The sequence below is a fragment of the Orbicella faveolata genome, unplaced genomic scaffold (assembly GCF_042242905.1).
Source record: "Orbicella faveolata isolate gen_17 unplaced genomic scaffold, um_ofav_v1 contig_26, whole genome shotgun sequence".
Classification (NCBI taxonomy): Eukaryota; Metazoa; Cnidaria; class Anthozoa; order Scleractinia; family Merulinidae; genus Orbicella; species Orbicella faveolata.
In genome coordinates this window covers 6,955,515-6,976,464 of record NW_028301554.1, presented here as the reverse complement: position 1 = coordinate 6,976,464, position 20,950 = coordinate 6,955,515, and the positions used below count along the sequence as shown (strand labels likewise).

The 20,950-nt window shown below is 39.4% G+C and overlaps 1 protein-coding gene across 1 annotated transcript; it reads left to right on the top strand.

Annotated features, from left to right (window-relative positions):
• The first annotated feature begins 380 nt into the window (after positions 1-380).
• LOC149107898 (tetratricopeptide repeat protein 28-like) lies at positions 381-6,720 on the top strand. The gene is made up of 3 exons (XM_089295947.1): positions 381-484; positions 1,666-4,303; positions 5,315-6,720. Exon 2 carries the CDS (start codon positions 1,686-1,688, stop codon positions 4,299-4,301), a length of 2,616 nt encoding a protein of 871 aa, XP_089152073.1. The 5' UTR covers positions 381-484; positions 1,666-1,685; the 3' UTR covers positions 4,302-4,303; positions 5,315-6,720.
• The last annotated feature ends 14,230 nt before the right edge of the window (positions 6,721-20,950 follow it).

Genomic DNA, 20,950 nt, shown 5'->3' with positions numbered 1-20,950 from the left:
GTTGGTCTTAACAATCATTTCAGTCCATTAACTATAGTCAACAGCGCAATATGCTTCAAAAGGCATTGGAGTTTGCTACCAGTAATTAATTCCACTATTTAATTTGCATTTCTTTTGTTCTTCAGTCTCTATCACTTTTGATTTAATTTCGTCCGAGGATCGAGAGACTGAACACGGTAAGTTTGTAAACTTTAAGCTGTTCGTGATTGATACCGTTTCACACACATATAACGTGTATTGAAAGCGATGTTTACTAGTTTCAATTTACACTGAAAGAGATTTTTCATGAATCGCGTGACTGATTTTCTTCAGTTTTTGAGTGCTGTCAGTCACGCCAAGAAATAAATCAAACGAATTATTGTTTGGAGGTACCGTTGTCCAGTAAAAATCTGCTTAACTTTTCCCTCTTAACAATTTTTACAGGAAATATAATCGTTGTCGGCGCATATTGGTTTTGTTTCATTCTAGTGACTCAGCAAAAGTGGTGAGTGCAAATCAGATTTAGTTTTGGTATTCATGTAGGACTGAAATTATCATGTTAACTGTTCAGTCCTACCTTTTCCATGAAAAAAAGGAGACTTTCGCGAGCTCAATCACTGGAGAAAACAGGAAACATTAAACAGTTAAATTATCACGGTCATTTGAGCAGAGTAGCCAGAACTGGAAATAGCAGTCGCACCAGATACATAGTTTTATTATATATTTTTTAAAAAAATATGAATGTTACTGAGCTCGGCTATATTCAGTGTATTTTTCTTTGACAAATCGGACGCAATCTGCTCGGCCACATTTTTATTAATAGGCCAGAGTAGAAATTTTGAAGGACACAACACTGATAAAGTAATTTTGGGATCGATAAAAAGTCATTACGATACTTGTGAGAAATGAGTTAACGCAAAAGAAAAGAGAAAACAGGCTTTGATGTCCATATTCTATAAAATGAGACTCGTAAATATATCAGTTGAATCTAAGACCTCGCTGTTAATACACATTTTTTAATTTTGGTATTCGCCTTCATTTGGTTTTAGTTGTCTTTAATTTATTTGCTTTTGTTGAGGTGTCTCTTAACTAAATAGTAATGCTGTTTTCTCTACATCCCTTTTTCCGTAATAAGTTAATTCAAACTGTCAATTTCAAATATAAGTCTCTGTTTCTCTAAATTTGGTAGTATCAGCTTTAGAAAAGATCAATCAATCCAGGCGCGATACGTGGTTAAATTTTTTTAGTGGAACTTGTCCTTGCTTAGATACTGCAACTTCAAAACATTCCTCTGCCTGAAAAATTGGACTCAAAAAATAATGTAAAGCTAAAAAAAGACTTGTAAGCAGCCTAAACTTTAACGGTGATTTTTGCTGGAAAAAAAGAAAGACAAAAATGCAGGTCTAAGAAAAAAACCTATTGCCCTGAAATGATCAACACGACGGTTTTCACACACGCAAAGACAACTAACTGCATTCAACCAACGGCCTCGTATTTTCATCAGTTTCCTTTTGTTTAGATTGGGACTGTTTCTGCTCCCCTATGACGAAATGAAAGTCCATAACAGGGCTACCCCCAGCATTGAATTCGCCTTTACACACTTAGACAACCAGACAGAAAGGCGTACAAAAGTATATTGGTACTCGAAATAGCTACAAATCTTGATTCGTGTTATCCGTTTGACAGGGCTTATAGAAAAGTACGCTATGGGCATCATAACAGACATTTTACAAGCCATATATATTGGCTTGGTTGTTGCTACTTTCCTTCTCAACACTGGTCGTGGTCTAAAAGCCATTGAGGTCTGCCAAGAATGTTTGATCTTCCTAAATAATGGAGTACTAAAAGCGGAAGGAGAACTTTTCAATTTAGTCAACATTTGCATCTATCAAACTATTTTCGATTGTTATTGTAGTATCCCTGATTGTACAAAAGACTTAACCTACGGAAGGGAACTTGTTGAAATTTACCGCAAGTGTGGTAAAAAAGACAAGGTTAGCAATCTTACAATAGCAATGGCTCAAATATGTAAACAGCAATATAGATACGAAGAAGGAGAGGAACTTTATGAGAAAGCCATAAAAACCATGAAGGAAATGGGTGACAAAAAAGGAGAGGTCACTGCTTACGGAAACTTGGGAACTATGTTTGAATCTCGTGGTGAATATGAGAAAGCTAAAGAATATCTTGAGAAAGCACTTGCCATCGCAATACAAATTGGTGACAAACGGGAAGAAGCCACTTCAAACGGAAACTTAGGAGTTGTGTTTCAGTCTCTTGGTGAATATGACAAAGCTAAAGAATATCTTGAGAAGGCACTGGCCATTAGAATACAAATTGGTGACAAAGAAGGAGAAGCAACAGATTACGGAAACTTAGGAAATGTGTCTCAATCTCTTGGTGAATATGAAAAAGCTAAAAAATATCTTGAGAAGGCACCTGCCATTAGAATACAAATTGGTGACAAAAAAGGAGAAGCAGTAAATTACGGAAACTTAGGAACTGTGTTTCAATCTCTTGGTGAATATGACAAAGCTAAAGAATATCTTGAAAAAGCACTTGCCATCGCAATACAAATTGGTGACAAACGGGGAGAAGCCACTTCAAACGGAAACCTAAGAACTGTGTTTTACTCTCTTGGTGAATATGACAAAGCTAAAGAATATCTTGAGAAAGCACTTGCCATTACAATACAAATTGGTGACAAAAAAGGAGAAGCAGGAGATTACGGAAACTTAGGAGCATTGTATCAATCTCTCGGTGAATATGTCATGGCTGAAGGTTATCTTGAAAAGGCACTGTCAATTAGTCGAGATATTGAAGACTTAGACAGCGAGTTCAAATTTCTTTGTAATCTTTCACTGGTGAAATTTTGCCAAGAAAAGATCCAGGAAGCGTTGGCCTGTCTGTTTCTGAGTATGAACAGAAGCGAAACTTTACGAACTTTCTTAAGGGACAACGACGATTTTAAGGTATCGTCCTCAGACGTTCGTTCCTTTCCTTACCGGAATCTTAGTGCATTTTATTGTTTTGAGGGAAATCCGAACCATGCGCTTTATGTTTTAGAGCTGGCACGGGCTAGAGCGTTAGCAGACTTGATGGTAACTGAGCATTCTCTTGAAAGCCAGATCTCAGCTGATCCGCAATCGTGGATTGGTATTGAAAATATTATGAAAAAAGAAATTAACTCTTCTTGTCTGTACATTTCTTATCGTGGTTATGATCTGTTTATCTGGGTTCTTAAGACAAGTGGAATCATTCATTTCCGAAGAATAACAGTGGATGAGAAACTAGTTGCTGCCGGACTAGTTGGCAAGTTAGATGATTTCTTCGCGAAGAGCTTTCGAAGCTTTGGTGTTTTATCCGAGGAGAATTGCGAAGATCGATCTTTAAATGATGTTAAGAACCTCGCAGCATTAAGACTTATAGAGGAAGAAGATGAAGAAAGTCAAAACTCCGAATCGAGCGCTTCTTTGCACTACAGAATGCTAATCAGTCCGATAGCTGAACTACTTGAGGAGCCCGAGCTCATTGTTGCTCCTGATCGCTTCTTAAACCAAGTTCCATTTCCAGCGTTAACGGATGAAGGCAGGAGGTATTTATCAGGGAAATTCAGAATCCGCATCGTTCCTTCTTTGACGACTCTCAAGCTCATTCAGGACAGTCCTGCATACTATCATAGTCAGACTGGTGCTCTGATAGTGGGGGATCCAGTTGTCGGTACGGTGCGTTACAAAGGAAAGGAAATGCCCTTTTCTAGATTACCCTGTGCAGGAAATGAAGCAGTCATGATTGGACGACTTCTAGGTGTTAAACCTTTGTTAGGACAGCACGCAACAAAGCAGGCAATAATTGAAAGGTTAGATTCAGTGAGTCTGATACATTTTGCAGCCCATGGTAATGCCGAAAGAGGGGAAATTGCCCTTTCTCCAGTAGCCACTCCTAACAGGATTCCAGAAGAGGACGATTACCTATTGACGATGTCTGATATTGCACAAGTTCAATTGCGAGCTAAACTGGTGGTACTTAGCTGCTGTCATAGTGCATGTGGGCAGATTAGAGCTGAAGGAGTCGTTGGGATTGCCCGAGCGTTCTTAGGATCCGGTGCACGATCTGTTTTGGTGGCTCTATGGGCCATAAGCGACGAAGCAACAGAGCAGCTGATGCGTCGTTTCTACGAGCATCTTGTTCGTGGGGAGAGTGCAAGTGAATCCCTTCACCAGGCCATGAAGTGGATGAGAGGTAACGGCTTTGACATGGTTTCCGAGTGGGCGCCGTTTATGCTGATTGGAGACAACGTGACATTTGACTTTGGCTTATAAAGGTAAGTATTTTTTGGAAAGAAAACATTTTTTTGGCGGGGGGCGCGAGGGGGGGGGGGGGGGGTTGGAGAAGGGCCAGCTAATAAACGTTAACAAAACTGTAGCCTTTTCATGTCAGAGGTCACGAGATGCAAATCATGCTAGACATGTCAGCAACGGGTCTTCAAATCTTATGCATTTAGAATACTCGCGGAGGGTTTTTATTAGTTGATAGTTCTCTCGAAGTCTCGCCCTCGCCCTCGCCAATGAAGCGTGAGTTTTTATGTTAACCATGTAAATCATCAACTCGACAAACAATGTGTTTTCTAGACGTTTTTTGTTTTTCGGCAATAACCTCTAGTAACTGAATGCGCACTCTGAGTATCTGTGTAGCCAATAAGATTGCAAAGTTACGCAGTAGTCAGACACTTTAGTACTCTGATTAACAACTCGATTATGAACTCCAGATTTCGATCGCGTGATTTTTTAGGAGGGCGCAGTCGGAGTCAATCATCACAGTTAGAAATTAAGAGCGAATAGTCTAATTGTTTAGTGCAAATCTAGTAGTTGTTCAAAACTTTAATCTAAATTGTCTTCAAAGACCCTTCGAAGACGGAAAGAAGCGGCTCCCAGCACACACTACCGGGCATTTGTGATAGACCGCTAGTATATTTATACTAACATTCGATAGCAACCTCTCACTGGCAGGTCGCTAAAAACAAGTCAGGATATTTTGCTTAACATGGCTTAAAAAGCAGTGATCTTATTCCCCTAAGTCGAACAGAGCGAAAGCTAGCTTTGCAATGTAAGACGTATTGGCCTGTCACCGAGAATTAATTTCTAACCTACCTCAGAGTTTCGTTACAAAGAACAATGCGCTATCCTTGCCAATCCTTGCCAACAGTGAGAATTTCGAAAATTTTCCGATCGGTCGAGCCAAAATTGTCTTACATTTACATTCTGACCGAAATTAGCGCAATTTTCGAGTAAATGGTAAACAATCACAGGCATTGGTTATTTTTCTGTTCTTGCAGAGACGCATGGTAACAGCCACGTCCCAAGGCTTTCAAGCGTTGTAATACAAGATTGCGGTTACATGCATCAAATGAACACTGTTTAAATTCGTTACCACTTTTTCTCCGTGTGAGAAGTCTTATGAACGAGAAAGGAAAGTGATAGCTAGAGATCAGAAAGTGAGTAGCTATTAGTTAAAGATCATCAACACAGGTGATGAGTAGAGATAAATAGCTGTTATTGCAGTTGAGTCTGCGGTCAAATATTCTGCTGTTTTAAAAGGCATGCAAAAGAGGCGAAAGGGTCAATACAATGCAGAATTGAGCCTTTCGCCTTGTTTGTGTCAAGTCGCTGACAACTACAGTAACAGCTATTGTCCTGATGCAACACTAAATTCTCAGAACTTACGTTAACAAAAATATATGGTAATTAAGTAGAGAGAATTAACGCTTTTCTCTGAGTGCTTATTAAGCCTAAATCTGTTCGATTTAACCCACAATCGTCGGTAAGCGACTGTTGGTTCAGTGTCGGTCGCAAATTAAGGGCCTACTTACATGGTAAAAAGTTGTCCTTGTTGAGAATGTTTCCCACTCACCCCTCCCGCGAGCCACTATTACCGAGCGTTTATAATGTATGAAAAATTAAAATTTCTTCCTTACCAAGCCAAGAATTTGCCTTCGCGTTCAGGATAAGCGTTTGCTTGATTCCTGTTATTTTCCACCCAGGAGTCACTTCGCGCACGACACAACTCCTGGCTTGCGATTTAAACACAGTGCCATTACTTTTGAAAAGTGTCGTTTATGGTATCATATTAAAAGTTCCATTTTTTAAATTGTTAGTAGGGATGAGTTTTTTCTATGTATTTTTGTCACCCAGCTTTTTTACTTGTACCAATGTCCAGAAACTCTACAAACAAAAACATAAGCAGGGAAAGTACTTTGCCGAAGGGTGTTAGATTGTTTGCAGATTCTGTTCATTTCCAATACGCATCAATCACTGAGTTTGGGTAGTCCAGTTAAGAAAGTGTTTGAATACTTGGTAAATTGATCACCTTATAATACCATTTAATTTAATTTGAAAAATAACGTATTATTTTCCAGTAGTTACTGTCTCTATAGTTATATTGCGTTTGAAATATAATTCAATTTAAATTTAGCACTAGATAGTTTTTGATGTGTGTTCTAGCACCTCTTGTAAATAAAGTGAGATCATTTTTATCATCACACAGTTTACTCACTATCCCATTTCTTACCGGTTCAGAGCTGTAGTCCACACTGAAAACCATGCATTCCTGGTTTGTCGTCACTAATCTGCAGCAGCTAAGTAAATGCATGCCGGGATCAAGTGCATGATTTTCGGGAGTTGACGCGCGGTGTCTGAGCATCTTGTATATTTGTACACAGAAAAATAAAAAAAGTTTTCTATATTGTATTTTCCACAACGGTAATTAATAGGATATACACGGCTTATGACCGTTTCCATGGAAAAGTTTCTTTTGGCAAAATCCCGACCCAGAAAGAACCAATCAGAATGCTGGGATTTGCCTAATGAGTACCTAGCCATAAAATACGGGCTTTTAATGATAACATTTGCCATTAATATTCCGGATATTACAAAAACCTCCTATAATAGGCCGGTAATCTGGTAGAAATCTATTACTGACCTGCTCTAGCACATGCTTTATTTTCCTGCCGAAACTTTGTGTGAGAATGGACTGCAATGAATCGCACACATCATAGTGATGGTGGAAGAAAATTGTGTCAGTAGAACTTCACTCTATCCCGTAACGAAAACAACTCTCTACCACAAACAAATGTTTATATTTTACTAGCCTTATTGTACAAGGAAAAACAACAACAATTGGAGGATATTTGTAGAAGTAGCATTACATACCCATCAAACTCAAATTCAATCGTTCTGATATAGCTTGATTGACAGTAGCTCCAGTAAAACTTCGTTCCAATTTCGAAAGGCGCATCAAATAATTTACAGTCGCGTTTACCAAGTTGCCATACTAGGGGAGGGAGGCACTGAGGATAACGACGAATGAAATCGAAATTGCTTTAGTTTGTAGGGCATTTCAAGGCGTACCCATCAAGCATGCGTGAAAATACCCTAAGCATCCTCGGGAGGCGGGATGCGGGAGATTTTAAAACAGGTAATGGCGGGATGCTTCCTCTGGGAACTTCATAGTATTTCTAAACTAATTTCTTGGAGCGCATTTTATGATTGTCTGTTTTCTTGGAATTTCTTGAAACACCCGAATTTGCAATTCTTACTTTTCACTTTTCAAAGGGAACCTACTGTAGTAAGTAGCTAACTGGTATTGTTTACCCTCTCAGTTGAGAATAATGTAGAGCTGTGACATTCATAAAAACCGAAAACGATGATTAATGGTAAACTCGAAGCTGTTCGATTCTGTGATGTCATGGTGTTTTACAATGGAAATGAGGAAGAATGTCATCGATCGCATCGTGGAAAGTTTATTCTGAAGTGACTGACATGAATAATAAATTCACATTCTCTCGTGTCTTGATAATGTGCATGAACAATTACAAAAGATCGAGCGACATCAGCTAAGTTCTTCTTAACCTGCGAGCAGGCTCACGTGGTTGGAGCACAAGCGCGCGCGGCGTAGCCCCGGGACAAGAAAGTGAGTTCACGTTCTTTGCGCCTCTTCACCAGACTCCTTCCCGCCGTATCGCGTTGTTCTTCGCCGCTCGTGCACGTGATTCAAAGGTGAGCCTGCTCGCAGGCTAAGTTCTTCTAAAGTTGCCCTGTCTGTCTTTAAAGCATGTCAGATAGGAAAAGATGTAAGACGTCGTAAAAGATTTTTTACTCTAGTCGCAAGGGAGGTAACTCACTATTATTTCAGTTTCTAGTTGAGCAATTATTGCGTGAATATCTGTGAACACACTCAAATGTCATAAACGGCCTTTTGACAAAACCACGTGAACACAAGAATTTCGTTTTTGTTTTCACTTGGCACGTCAGATGTTGTGAAACTGAAATGTTTTTATGGATGAGCAATGTTAATTACACGAGAGAACCTATTATGAACAGTAACCCACAGACGCCCCTCTGCAGTATTAGTTCTTCTTCAGGAGAGCGGACGGCTGAACACAGCCTACTGTGCAACAGTATGTTACTCGTTATTTTGTTTAAAACAATGTTTGATTTTAAGTTCGACTGATAAAAATTACCATACCCATTTTGCCCATTCGGTAAAAACCTCTTCATATATTAGGTAAAATGGCAAATAAACAGAATCTTGAATCTTAAAACAGAATCTTGGATCCCTTGAACCTGACATGAATGCTCTCTTATGAAAACATTAACTGTGTAAAGTTCCTGAATATATCCGTAAGCCTTTCAGAAATAACTATAGAGCCAGTATCACGACCTTTTTATTCACCCTTTAACGCATGTCGGGATCAATGATTTTTCCACGCGTAAAGTGTTTGTTAGCTGATGCACGAAATGACATGCAATTCCTAAGAAAAATTTGAAAAATTAGCAAATAAATTATTTCAAGCGAACCGTGATTATATTTTCACGGCCATGAGTTCCATTTTGCCACTCTCACTCTCACAGGTGTTCGGAGACGTCGTTATGAGATCTGATTTAGATGTCAGAGTCACTTGAAGATGTTTATGAAAGGTACTAAACATAGCAACACCAGAAAAAAGCAGAAGGCAATGCGCCTAAAAAGTTTTTTATTCTAAATTTATCCAAAAAATAGCCTTTCGCTTGGGCGATGGGAAGCGAAACAATTTGGCGATGGCCTTAGTCTGTGACCAGGTTTCCCGAAATATGTCTATAAGCCCGTTAGCACTATACAGACATGGGTGCACTTTTATGCATTAAAAGAAATATCAAACTAGCCGATTACTGACCTTTGAATCCGGGTTGAAAAAGGCATCAGGCAGGAAATTCGCAGCCCAAATACACTTTCATCTCAGAAAATCAGTGCATCACTACACCTGTGTAAACATTCAAATTGAAATACAAAATCGAATTAGCTTTAGTTTTCACGGAAAATATCACGAAGAGAAGTGCCAGAAAAGAGTTTGGCCTATATACAATAATCACTACAATGTCTGATGTTTAGCAAGGAACAGATGTTTTAGAAGGAACGAAAAAAAGGCGTAATTAAAGGGGATGGGGGGGGGGGGGATTGGAGGACTGGATCGTCCTTGCCCCACGTTCGCCGTGTCTAATGGCAATCTTGCACAGAAATGTAACAGCTCATAATAACTATGTGCTGAATATTTTCCTAAATATTTAACCACCCATTTCCTGAATCTCAAAAGAATACTATTTCCAGAGTTTCTAATTTAGTGAGTTGGTCACGTGCTGTCATTACAATGCGTGACCGGCTCCTTCCATGGAAAAAAAAAGGTATAATCAGCAACTCTTGATCAATAGATCTATTTTTGGCGTAATTTAATCGTCCGTCTTGGAATAGGAGCGTCATGGAGAGCAGTACATGTTCGTTTCGTGCCATTGTTGGCGGCCATTGCGGTTCCGATACGAACTGCCGGAGTTAGTGAAAATGGTTCCTTTGCTTAGCTGTGTCGAGATATTTCAAGACACAAGTCTACCTGAGTCGAATTGAAGATTTTGTGAAGAAGTGTAGCTGCTGTCCACCATAAATGCTTTCTCGCTTTGTAATGTGGTCATCGTATCATGTCAAGAGTTTTTGGATTTAAGCATAAAGATGGCGAGGTCACACTGAGACCGCAAAATACAAATAACATAGGAAGGGTACGATAAACTGCCATTGACAAGCTCCAGGGTAAAGGCCCATTTTAATACCACGTTAATAAAGCGATTGATTGATTGATTGATTGATTGACTGATCAATCTTTCGATCGATCGATTGATCGATCGATTGATTGATTGATTGACTGATTGATTGATTGATTGATTGATTGATTGATCACGAACGAAATGATGTTCCGGTTACGTTAAAGCCTTTCCTTAGCAACTTAACGACATAAACCAAGAGATTACGCCTCCTTCCAACAAGTACCTCCTTTCGAAAAAGCGTCCCTCCCCTTCGAATGTGTTTTTATTAATAAGCGCCCCTATTCCAATAAGCGCCTCCATTCCAATAAGCTGCCCCATTCTTATAAACGCCCCTGCCTCCATTCTTATAAGCGCCCCTTTTCTAAGATGATAATATTAAAAACAGCGCTGTCAGAGTTTGTATCAACGGAGATTCACCTCCCATGCCGCATTACAAACGGTGCTGGTCTTCGTCTGAGTTCCTCAACTACTATGGCCATGTGAGTGCATAATTCCTTTACAAGAATGATCTCTACGTCAAAGTTTGCGGCGATTGCTCAGCTGGTCGTTCTGGCCAAGAGGGATCCAGGGACAACAAGTCGATCCGTTTTGAACATTCCGTTGTTTCTCAAAAAGGAAATAAGCGCCCTCCCTTGACGGTACCAAAAGTAAATAAGCGCCCGGGTCGCTAAATCGAATCATTCATTACGGTATTTCCACACCTTGTAATAGCCGCCATTGAAATAGAAGAAATAGCCGTCATCGAACAAGTAGAGTGCAAAAGCACATTAAATTCGAGTTTCCCGAGAGGCCACAAATTGTAAGGATTGATGAAATATATTTGTTGTGGGACAATAATGCATTTCCTGATCTTGAAAATTTCATTTCCATTGCTGTGCGTTACAGCCAATTGTAAAGGAGCGTCACGGACTGACGTTACTTTGTGTGCTTCAAGTCGTGACCCTTGACCGAATGAACTGATCCTTTCAGAATCTGGACCGCAACATAAAATGGAGCATAGCTGGACGGGATGTAAAAGTAAGTCATCCTTTTTAAGCTGTGCAGCAGAGTTTAGCGCAGTAATTTCATCCAAAACCTGCGTTTTCCGCTTAATTACGCGTTTGCGCTAAAAGTGTCAAGTGTCCGGAACATGCTAATTAGTTCAAATTTTAGTGAAACTACTCAATTTTCCAAGGCGCTTTATAAAGTGGTGGCTTAAAAACCTAGCCCAATTAGGCACATTATAGCCAAAAAACGAGCCCGATTGAACAATGGTCACATATCGAATAGTCGGTTTGTAATTATGAGGTGCAACTCGATTTGCTGAGACTGTGGTGAAACAGTATCAAAGAATGTGTTTTCTCGAAGCAAGAAGCATCGTCTAAAACCAAAAAGAGAACATAAATAAAGTGTCAAATACTCCTTCTTCTAAATTATTTTCTTTCTTCCCGATGATGTAGGCTTTATTGCTTACACAAAGACATTAACGCGAATGCTAATTTATGCTAATAATTCTGCTATTTTCGCCAGCGGGAGTGCTTGCGATAGGTATTTACCAGCTGATGGTTGCTTTGGGGCTTCACACTCGCCATTGAAGCCGATAGAAACCGAGAGTGAGCAGTTGAAGTGTTTTGTATATCCAACATGGTGGATGTTAGTTCTAATGGAAGTTCTAATGGGTTTTCTTGTTTGCTTTAAAGTGTGTTCGAGAGCTCTTTCACATCGACAAATTTAGGAAAACAGAGCAGGTAGTTATTTTAAATTTGTGAAAAGGGAAAGATGTTTTAGTTTCACAGCAAATGGCCTCAGCAAAATCCGTAAGTTTTCAGTCCTTCCCGATCTTGCATCGTCGATGTTGCGTGGATGAGTCCAATTTAAGCTTACTAGTTGTGCTTTGGCTACCTCTCTGTTTAACTCGCTTATGCAGGACCGAGCCAGGGTCCTTACTTCACTGGGTGTACAAGCAGCTTTCATTGGGGATGAACGTTACACGCAAAAAAGGAGTTGAGGGCGGTTTAGTTCATGTCGCGCTAGGGACCCCGGAGTCGTTTATGGATGTAACCGATGGCGATCCATGTTTACAAGTGCAACTTACAGGAAAAGGCTTCGGCCGAGTTCCATTAATGACGCCCATTGTATCCGACACTGGTAAGAATTAGAATGATTTGTTTGAAATAAATGTATTTCTCGTGGTTTATTCAAAATTTATCTCAAGAAAACACAGTATATGAAATGTGGTTTTTATCAAGGCAAGTTCTGACCGCCCGCCACAATGTAAAACACTTAACATCATTGTGTAACACCTTCTGCTGGTTGAAAATATCGGCTCATTGATTTTAATGTTTTTATTGTCTTTTGATATTGCAGAATTATATAAATGACAAATATATGTTAGAAATGTACATCAGTTTTGGGCCTTTAATAACTTCTTTAACAATACAATCAAAGTTATCCAATACTATTATTGTATTATGTCTCAATTTAGTTCAACACAGTTTATTTAGTTGTGACAATTCTTTTTCTTTGCGATCAGTCAGTCCTTCCAACATTCTTTATGGCTTTATGTAATTTCTATTAAATACAGATATCAAACTATTAACTGGCCCTTCAAAAATAATTCTTCCCATCAAAAAATTGACAGCTGATTAAGTTTTTACAGGGGCTTTTCAGTTGCTGTTTTGCTCACCGCAAAAGCAACTGAGAAAGCCAACAACAAAATTATTTAAGCCCTGGAGATGGAAGAGTCTGTCATTCTTCATCATATTCCCAATAAAAAGAACATTGTGTATTCTGTTCAAGTTGTCAGTGGTGATGCAAACCTGACCTTTGCTCTTTTTCTTAACTCTGATTTTGTATTTATTATTTACCGTAAGATAAAACATAATACAGGAAGATCTAACCCTAGCTCCTGAGAAGACTTCATCTCGGAGGGGATGGAGGGGCGGGGGGGGGGGGGGGGGTGGGTGTGCACTCCCTGCATCTTTCCCCTAGATCCGCCCCCGAAATGAGAGGTTAAAGCCATAATCCATTATGGACCTTCAGGAATCATTGAAGCATACCATCATAAGAATAACAGGGCAGGAAGAGGCACACCTGACCTGTGCACTGCAGTAATGCTCTATTCCAATTTCATGTTGAATTATTGTGCAATTAGGAATGTACGGTCAGCAACACAATACGCCCGCATTTTAAAAAATTAGCAGAAATCTATGGCTACTTTTTTGGCAAATGAAATAAATTCTACAGAGGGACACATAACGGGCCCAACAGCGCATGTCCAAATTATGTTTTCAATAAAGGATAAAAAATGCAGGGTATTTGAAGACATTTTTTCTGGGACGTAGATGAATGAACAATCAAAGAAAGCCAAACTCTGTGTGATATAATGCGCTGCATTGAAAAATAATCGAGCGTATTTGTTGCGCACGGAGATTACCAAAAGTCATCTAAATAACCATATTTTTCAGCATTGTGGCATGAAAACAAGCACGGTGATCCTTCCTTTTATTACGTTTTTAATAACTCCTTGTCCTGTAACAACAGCATACCAAGTTTCATCGGAAATCTATGGCGGGTTCTTTTACTAGGGAATCACCTTAAGGTGACTCCCTATACTTTTACGATCGCACGCGCGCTTAGGACGAAAGCTCAAGTAATCTGCCCGCGCTCAAAGGAAAACGTCAGAGTTCTTTGATATTTTATGACGTCAACATGAGCACAAAAAGCAAAACTGACAGTGAATTTTCTCGCGTTTCCTTCGGTGAAATTCCATACAATTTGGCAGACGGGTAATAACTACTTCACTTTAGTTGGAGCTCGTTTTTCATAAACATTGAGAGCGAATAATCTAATTGCTTTAGTATAAATCTACTAGTCGTTCAAAACTTTACCTAGATTCTTTTCACAGACACTTCGAAAATGCCAAGAAACGTCCGTCATTTTGCTAACAAGGGCACGCTGCTACGCTACTCACTATCTATCACAGAATCGATAGTGAGTAGCGTAGCCAATCAGAGAACGGCATTCGTGATAGAACGCTAGCAGATTTATATTAATAACTATTAGTAGAATTCCACTAGTATACTAATGCAAATGCTGATTGCTTGGGCCATTGCACACTATCAGCCATTTGTGTGCAGTGGCTTGGTGTAGTCGACAAAATTGTAACGTTTCCACGTTTCTCTGACGTTTTGAAAAAAAAATTAGAAACAAATGAATAAACAAAATTCCCGAGAAGACTAAAAGGAGGGCATTTACGATTCCTTGAATTAAAGAAGTTCGAAAGTTTTGAAAGAAACTGATAAGCGCGCGTACACAATTGCAAATGTCAAATTGACAATTAATTCAGTCCGCGCGAATAGTCTAAAGCGTGAAGTTTAATACTCAGACCAGAAATAATTGGAATCGTTTTTCGAAGGAAATTTCAGTTAGAATTCCACGAAAACAAGTAGATTATTCGCTCTCGATTTCTATGATCGAGGCGATAGTTGATGAGGCCGAAGGCCGAATCAACTTTCACCTCGTAGAAATCTCGAGCTCATAGTCTAATTGTTAAGTAGTAATTGTAGATTAAAGAGTGCGTTTGAGTTTTGGTAGGTTTGGTATGTTAAAAAAGCAAAAATTTTGGGAACAGCATTTTGTGCCTGAGCTGTTAGGTAGGCGTGAAATTGGCCTCCCTCCAGTAGTGGTGAAAAAAAAATACATTGATCGCAAAGCAAGTGCATACGAGAGGGTTTGTTCTCGTTTATACATGTATTACATATTATTAGTTACGACCGGTCAATAAAAAACACGGACTGCAGTCGGTAGGCCACATTTAGTCCGCACTGCGCGTTTTATACCTGAGTCCGTGTTTTGTACCCATTCCGCAATGCTTAGTCCGCGTTTTACACCTAACTCCGTGTCTTATACCCAAACTGTAGTCCGCAGTCCGCAATCTGCAGTCCGTAGTCCATGTTTTATTCTGACCGCGTAAATCGACACCAACGATGCCTGTTCCTTCGGTATGCGAGACAACGTGCTTTTATTACCAAAACTAGGACAATTATATTCTATTTACGAACACAACTTTGAATCGCCTTGGCATTGGGGGAATAGCTACAGGGCATTTTCACTTCCGAAACAATGAGACGGAGAACATGTTGGTGCACCAAAGCAATCCTGTGGGCGTTGAACTCTTGTCCTATGAAGACACTTTTGCTGGGTTTATATTACATATTTTGCACACAGAAATATAGGCCAGTGAAGTGGAACTACACATTTTCTCCTTTGGTTTATTCAGCAGAAAGCAGTGTTGGTTTTGGTCGAAGAGAGGAGGGTACACAACACGCAACCAAACTACAGCTTTCTGTTCGTACGAAAAGTCGTACACATTTTATGAAGACATGTCTGCAAGGTTTTTAAATGCCATTAACACTGACTTCAAACTTTAAATAAACAACTTATCCGCTACAGTCTTCAATAAGCTGCCTGGACACTCAAAGTCCGCAATATTGCACAACACTCGAAAGAAAGCACATGGACAAACATGGAGATGACGTCACTCGCCCCTAAAGAATTTTTCTGGGCTGCCAAATTGGTGTCCATGTAAAGATTAGCCTCTTCCAGGCGTTCAGTTAATTAGGGTTCGGCGCAGAAAACAGCGCGCGAAAATCAGTGCGCGAAAAAATATAAAAAGCGCGGTGAGAGGAAACGAAAGAAAGTTCTTTCGCTTCCTCTCACCGCACTTTTTTTTTTTTTTTTTTTCGCGCGCTGAATTTCGTGCTGCGCTCCAACTAACTGAACACCTGGAAGAGGCTATAGAAAGATACATACACAAAATGTCGAATTTTTCCGCATTACCCGATTAGAACTGCATTCTCTCGAACGCAATTATTGCTAAATGAAAGTGTAAAGCCTTTTTTTAAATTATGAAAGCCAAACTTACTGTCATAAAGTAAACGGTGAACAGAAGGGACAGTACTTTATCAGGAGTTATTACATGCCATTTTATTTCTGTTCTACAAGTATGGATGAAGGATTAAGTTAAAGCAATAACCCACTAGCCTTCAGTCCTTCAAGAATGCTGTCAGAGAATAATAGTGGTCGAGGTGACCTCTGCCTGTCATGATTTCAACACTCAATATCGTGGATTGCTTCCATATTTTTATTTTCATATGTAAATATCACGTACTGTTATCTATAACTACATGGTTGTTTTATTACAAACAAATAGCTAGTGTAGGCATTTGTTTTCTTTTCTATTTAGATTTATTACCTGTGTTTTTTTCTTCTCCTTTTCTATAGTCTATAATTTTGTTTTCCACGCAAAAACAGTTTAAAAGGGTAGGTCGAACAGGACGTATTCTTTCCGCCCACTCTTAGAAGTGTGGACATTAGACTTGCAGTTTTCTTTATATTGTAGATGCGTATGCTAATATCCTAAGAGACTGTACCAGCGTTGACATTAAGATGGACATTCAACTGCACCATTGCGTGTCACTGATGCATCATTTTTGAATTAGTCCGGCACGATGATTGGCCTTGAAAGAGCGAAAAACGCAAGTGAACAGCTGTTTTCGTATCCCTATGTGGTAATGGAACTCCAAACGTTTCCGTTGTGGACATTTGCCGATGATCGGCCTCCATACAGGCAAAAAAGAACAAACAGAGTACTCCGAGCTGTCGCCTTTCAGGCTACTCAATAGGGAATCCTAGACCCTCATTAGTAAAGCCACAGGTCTTTTTCTAAGTGGAAATGAGCCGCACATCGGCAGCTAACAGGAGCCCGGAGAGTGCGAATAGTTCATCAATGCTTGATCCTTCAAAGCAGAAGGCATTGCATGGCGCGTTTAATTTGATATCCATCTTCAGTGTCGCAAGAAACTTGCTCACCATTGTTCTCTTTGTACTCAGCAAGAATCTTCGTAAGAAAAGTTTATTTCTCGTCATCAATATGGCGTTTGCTGACCTTATGTTAGGAGCGTTTTCTCTACCCGGCTACATTTTCGTTATCGGTAATGATTATCAACTCTGGACAGAAGCTAGTACGGAGTTTCTAACTGTCAACAGAATCATCGACACCGTTTTCTCACAGGTGGCGCTTATTTCTGCGGTTTTCATCTCCGCCGAGAGATTTTACGCCATATATTGGCCGTTTAAGCACCGAACACTAACTGTGCAAAAATACCGCATTGTTCTTGGTATGGTATGGGCACTAGCCGTCCTTATCTCCGCAGTGTTCAACGCGTTATTCAATTTAATTTCATTCAAACATTCCGTGTTTGTTTGGACACCATACACTTTGATTCTAATACTTGTCATATGTGGTTGTCATATCGGCATCTGGAGAAAGTTTCGACATGGAAGGGTCGCTTCGCAACAGGAAAGCAAAGCCTTGCAAAACAAACGCTTAACAAAGACTTTGATGTTTGTATCTACTCTTGCTTTGCTGTCATGGACACCTTTAATTGTTTTGAGCTGTTTACACGCATTAACTATCTCGATACCTTTGAGATTTTACTATCGCCAACATTCAAAATTTTTCGAACTCTTTTGTAAATCCAATTGTGTATGCATTTAAAATTCCTGAGTTTAAACAAGCCTTTCTTTCGTGCTGTTTTGGAAGGCAAGCAGCAGTTAACATCGAAGACATTAAAAGAAGAAATAAGGTGGCTCCCACTTCGACTTTGGAGACACAGCTAAGAACATTGCGAACAGATCCTAGTCACCTTGAATTGTCGTTTGAACAAGAAGAGATGGACACCAAACTGTAGCATTCACGTTGAAGGATATGAATTGAATTGTAAAATTAGAACATTGTTCATAAATCGGATTCTGATTCTCGATGCTGCTGTTATTTGATCTTTTAAGAGAACATTATATGACGACGCTATCGTCCCTTTAAATTCTTTTATCTAACAAAGAAACGAAAAAACTTTTCAATCCGGTCATCCATACGTCTATCCTCTATTAGTAGAATTCTACTAGTATACTAATCCAAATGCTGGAATCTGATTGGTTGAGCTACTGGTATACTATCAGCCATTAAAGTGCAGTGGCTGTCAACCGTCCAGAAAATGCGAAGTTTTTATCGTTTTTCCGAAGTTTTGGAAGAAAGTTTAGATGTAAATGGATAATTAAATTCCTGAGAAGACTAAAACCAGGACATTAGTGGTTTCTTGACTTTAAAAACTTGAAATTATTGAAAAAAACGGGTGCGCGCGCGTACACAACAACAAATTTACCAAGGACAATTCAATGCGTGCGATTTTGTTAAAGCGTAAAGTTCAATAATGCGTAGAAAGATAATTAGAAACCATTATTTACGTTAATTTCAGTTAGAATTCTACAAAAACTATTAGATTATTCGCTCTCGATTTCTGTGAGGTGATAGTTGATTCGGCCTTCGGCCTCATCAACGATCATCTCATAGAAATCTCGAGCTCATAATCTAATTGTTAAATAAACCATAGATAAAAAGTAATCAAAATGAATAAATAATTTTCTAAATTCAGCATTATAAATCAAATGATGAGGATTTTTTGTGGTTGAATGAAAAATCGGAAGAACGTGATATCGCCGAAGTGTTCAAGTAAAGCTAGACGATGCGTGGCTTAATTCTCGATTTATTCCAGGTGGTTGATATCGAACCGCATTTCCAGAGTGTTTCTCTTTTAAAAGGCATTCATCTGACACAAACTTGCATTAAAAATAGTAAACGAGCAGTAATATGAGCTCTAATCCCGTAGCCATAAGATAACAAAAATGCAGTTAAGACTTTGGTCCGCCACGGAAAATGTAGGGCATTCTTAACAAAACCTTTTTAAGTTGCGTATAGAACTGAAATGTAATTAGTTTCGCGTCAGAAGCTTACAAATGGTGCGTAAAACATCTAATCTCAATGTCCGCAATAACATATCTTTTAAAAATCAAGCGACATAATGAATGTCATTTTGCTTATTAGAAAAAGCAGGTGGCTGCTAAGCAATTTTCTCAAATTCCTTTTAGCTTAGGATTACCTCCTACCTCAAATTAAATTTAAAAACGTACTACAGAATATTTCAATTCTTTTAGGTGTCGAGTTATAGTTTTACTGTTATTGGAAATCACCCATTATTCAAGCTACTGTTTTTTTCTTTTTTGTTGTTTTTTTTTTTGTTTTGTTTTGTTTTGTTTGTTTTTTTTTCTAGAAAGAAAAAAGTATCTGTTGGGAAAACTTAGAAAACATGCCAAGAAGGCCTTATTGCCTTGAAACATTTTAGGATTGCAGTCGAACGCGCGAGCACCTCTCCTCAGCGACCAGTTTTCCAAAATACCAAACGTTTCCAAGTCAAATCACTATATTTAGAACCTCTTTTAAACGCCGGACCACCTCTCGTAAGCGAATGCAAAAACTTTTAGAGCTAACAGTTTGAAATTAACCTCTAGTACGCAACCACTTGACAGATAATAGAGCAGAAATTGGATTATAAGTTGTTGTAACATTAACGCAATACTGGGTAGTACAAGAGACGGATATTTCTCAATGATAAGAACAGTATTTTTTTTTCTCGAAATTGCCTTTAAAAAACATTTAAAACATGGGGTAAGTCTCTGCAGTTACCATAAACTAATAAGAGAAAATTTTGGCCCAATATGGTCTTAGCCCTCGTAAGGGACCCCCTCCAGTAAGCGACCACCTAGGCTTGACATTTTGGGTGGTCGCTTACGGGAGGTTCGAGTGTATGTTAAATAGTAGGGTTTTATCATATGACCCGTACAGCCCCGTGCGCTATTTCTTTGCAAAACCATAACGAAAGGTCCCCTGCCAGGGCCGTACTCGTCGAAGTAAGGGGGTCGGAAAAACGCGCACGCCCTATTAGAACACGTACGCCCCGCAAAATCGATGCTGTCCTGGAGAACTGTCCGACGCAGAACTACCGAGGTTTTCAGTTGTCAGGTTACTTCGAGAGCAGAAAGAAAGTTAAAACACCTCACAATGGAAGAAGCCACAAAATGGTCATATGATAAAATGCTTATTGACGGAGTGGAAGGGCCGGACAGGGAGATATTTGGCTCGAGATCAGGACGAGCGGACTGAGCGCAGCGCCGGCGTCAAAGCAAAATTTCCAAGGTATATGGCCTTGGTAGGCAAAAATTGTATATTGCATGACAATTACAGGGAGAAACGACAGCAAAGCAAAAATAGATACAAACAGCAAGGTCTTTGTTAAGGGTTTGTTTCATGAGGATCTTCTTGGCTGTTGTGTGGCTACAACTCCCTGTTGAAACTTTTTACGAATGGCGATGTTACAGTCACATATGATGAATATTAGAATCAGGATGCATAGCGTCCAAAAGTATGTAGAATGTTTGGCTGAAATAAAGAGATCCAAAGCTGTGCCGATAGCGGCAAAAACGAGAGCTAGTGTCCAGATCATAAATATAACAAGGCGGTATGCTCGCGTTAACAGTGTTCGGTGTTTACGTGGTTAATACGGGGCGGAACAGTGGTGAGTAAGTTTCCCCACAATGATAAAGGCAAGCTCGAAAATAAAACCGGTGCGCACTGCCATGCCTTCTGCCTTGTAAGGAACAATTCTCGATGAACCAGTCGCGTTCTCTGAGTTAGTGTTAGCTGCTGCTTTGATATTCATTTTATTTTTTAGTTTTGACAGAACAATTGAAACGCCGAATAACCTTAGCCGATGACTACGTTTAGATGAGACTAGGAAATAGGAGTTTTATAATCCACACTTTATAAGACTAACGACCATGTGGAATCACAGCCAAATGTATAGCTTTTTCAATTTTTGAAGACCGATCACCGAGGACTATATAAAGTGAATAATGTTCCATTAAGACGCTATGCTTTAGATCTACCATACTTTCAAAGTTGACGCACT

What these genes read in the sequence shown, in the direction of transcription:
- LOC149107898 (XM_089295947.1), top strand. Translation starts at nt 1,686, where the DNA reads ATGGGCATCATAACAGACATTTTACAAGCCATATATATTGGCTTGGTT.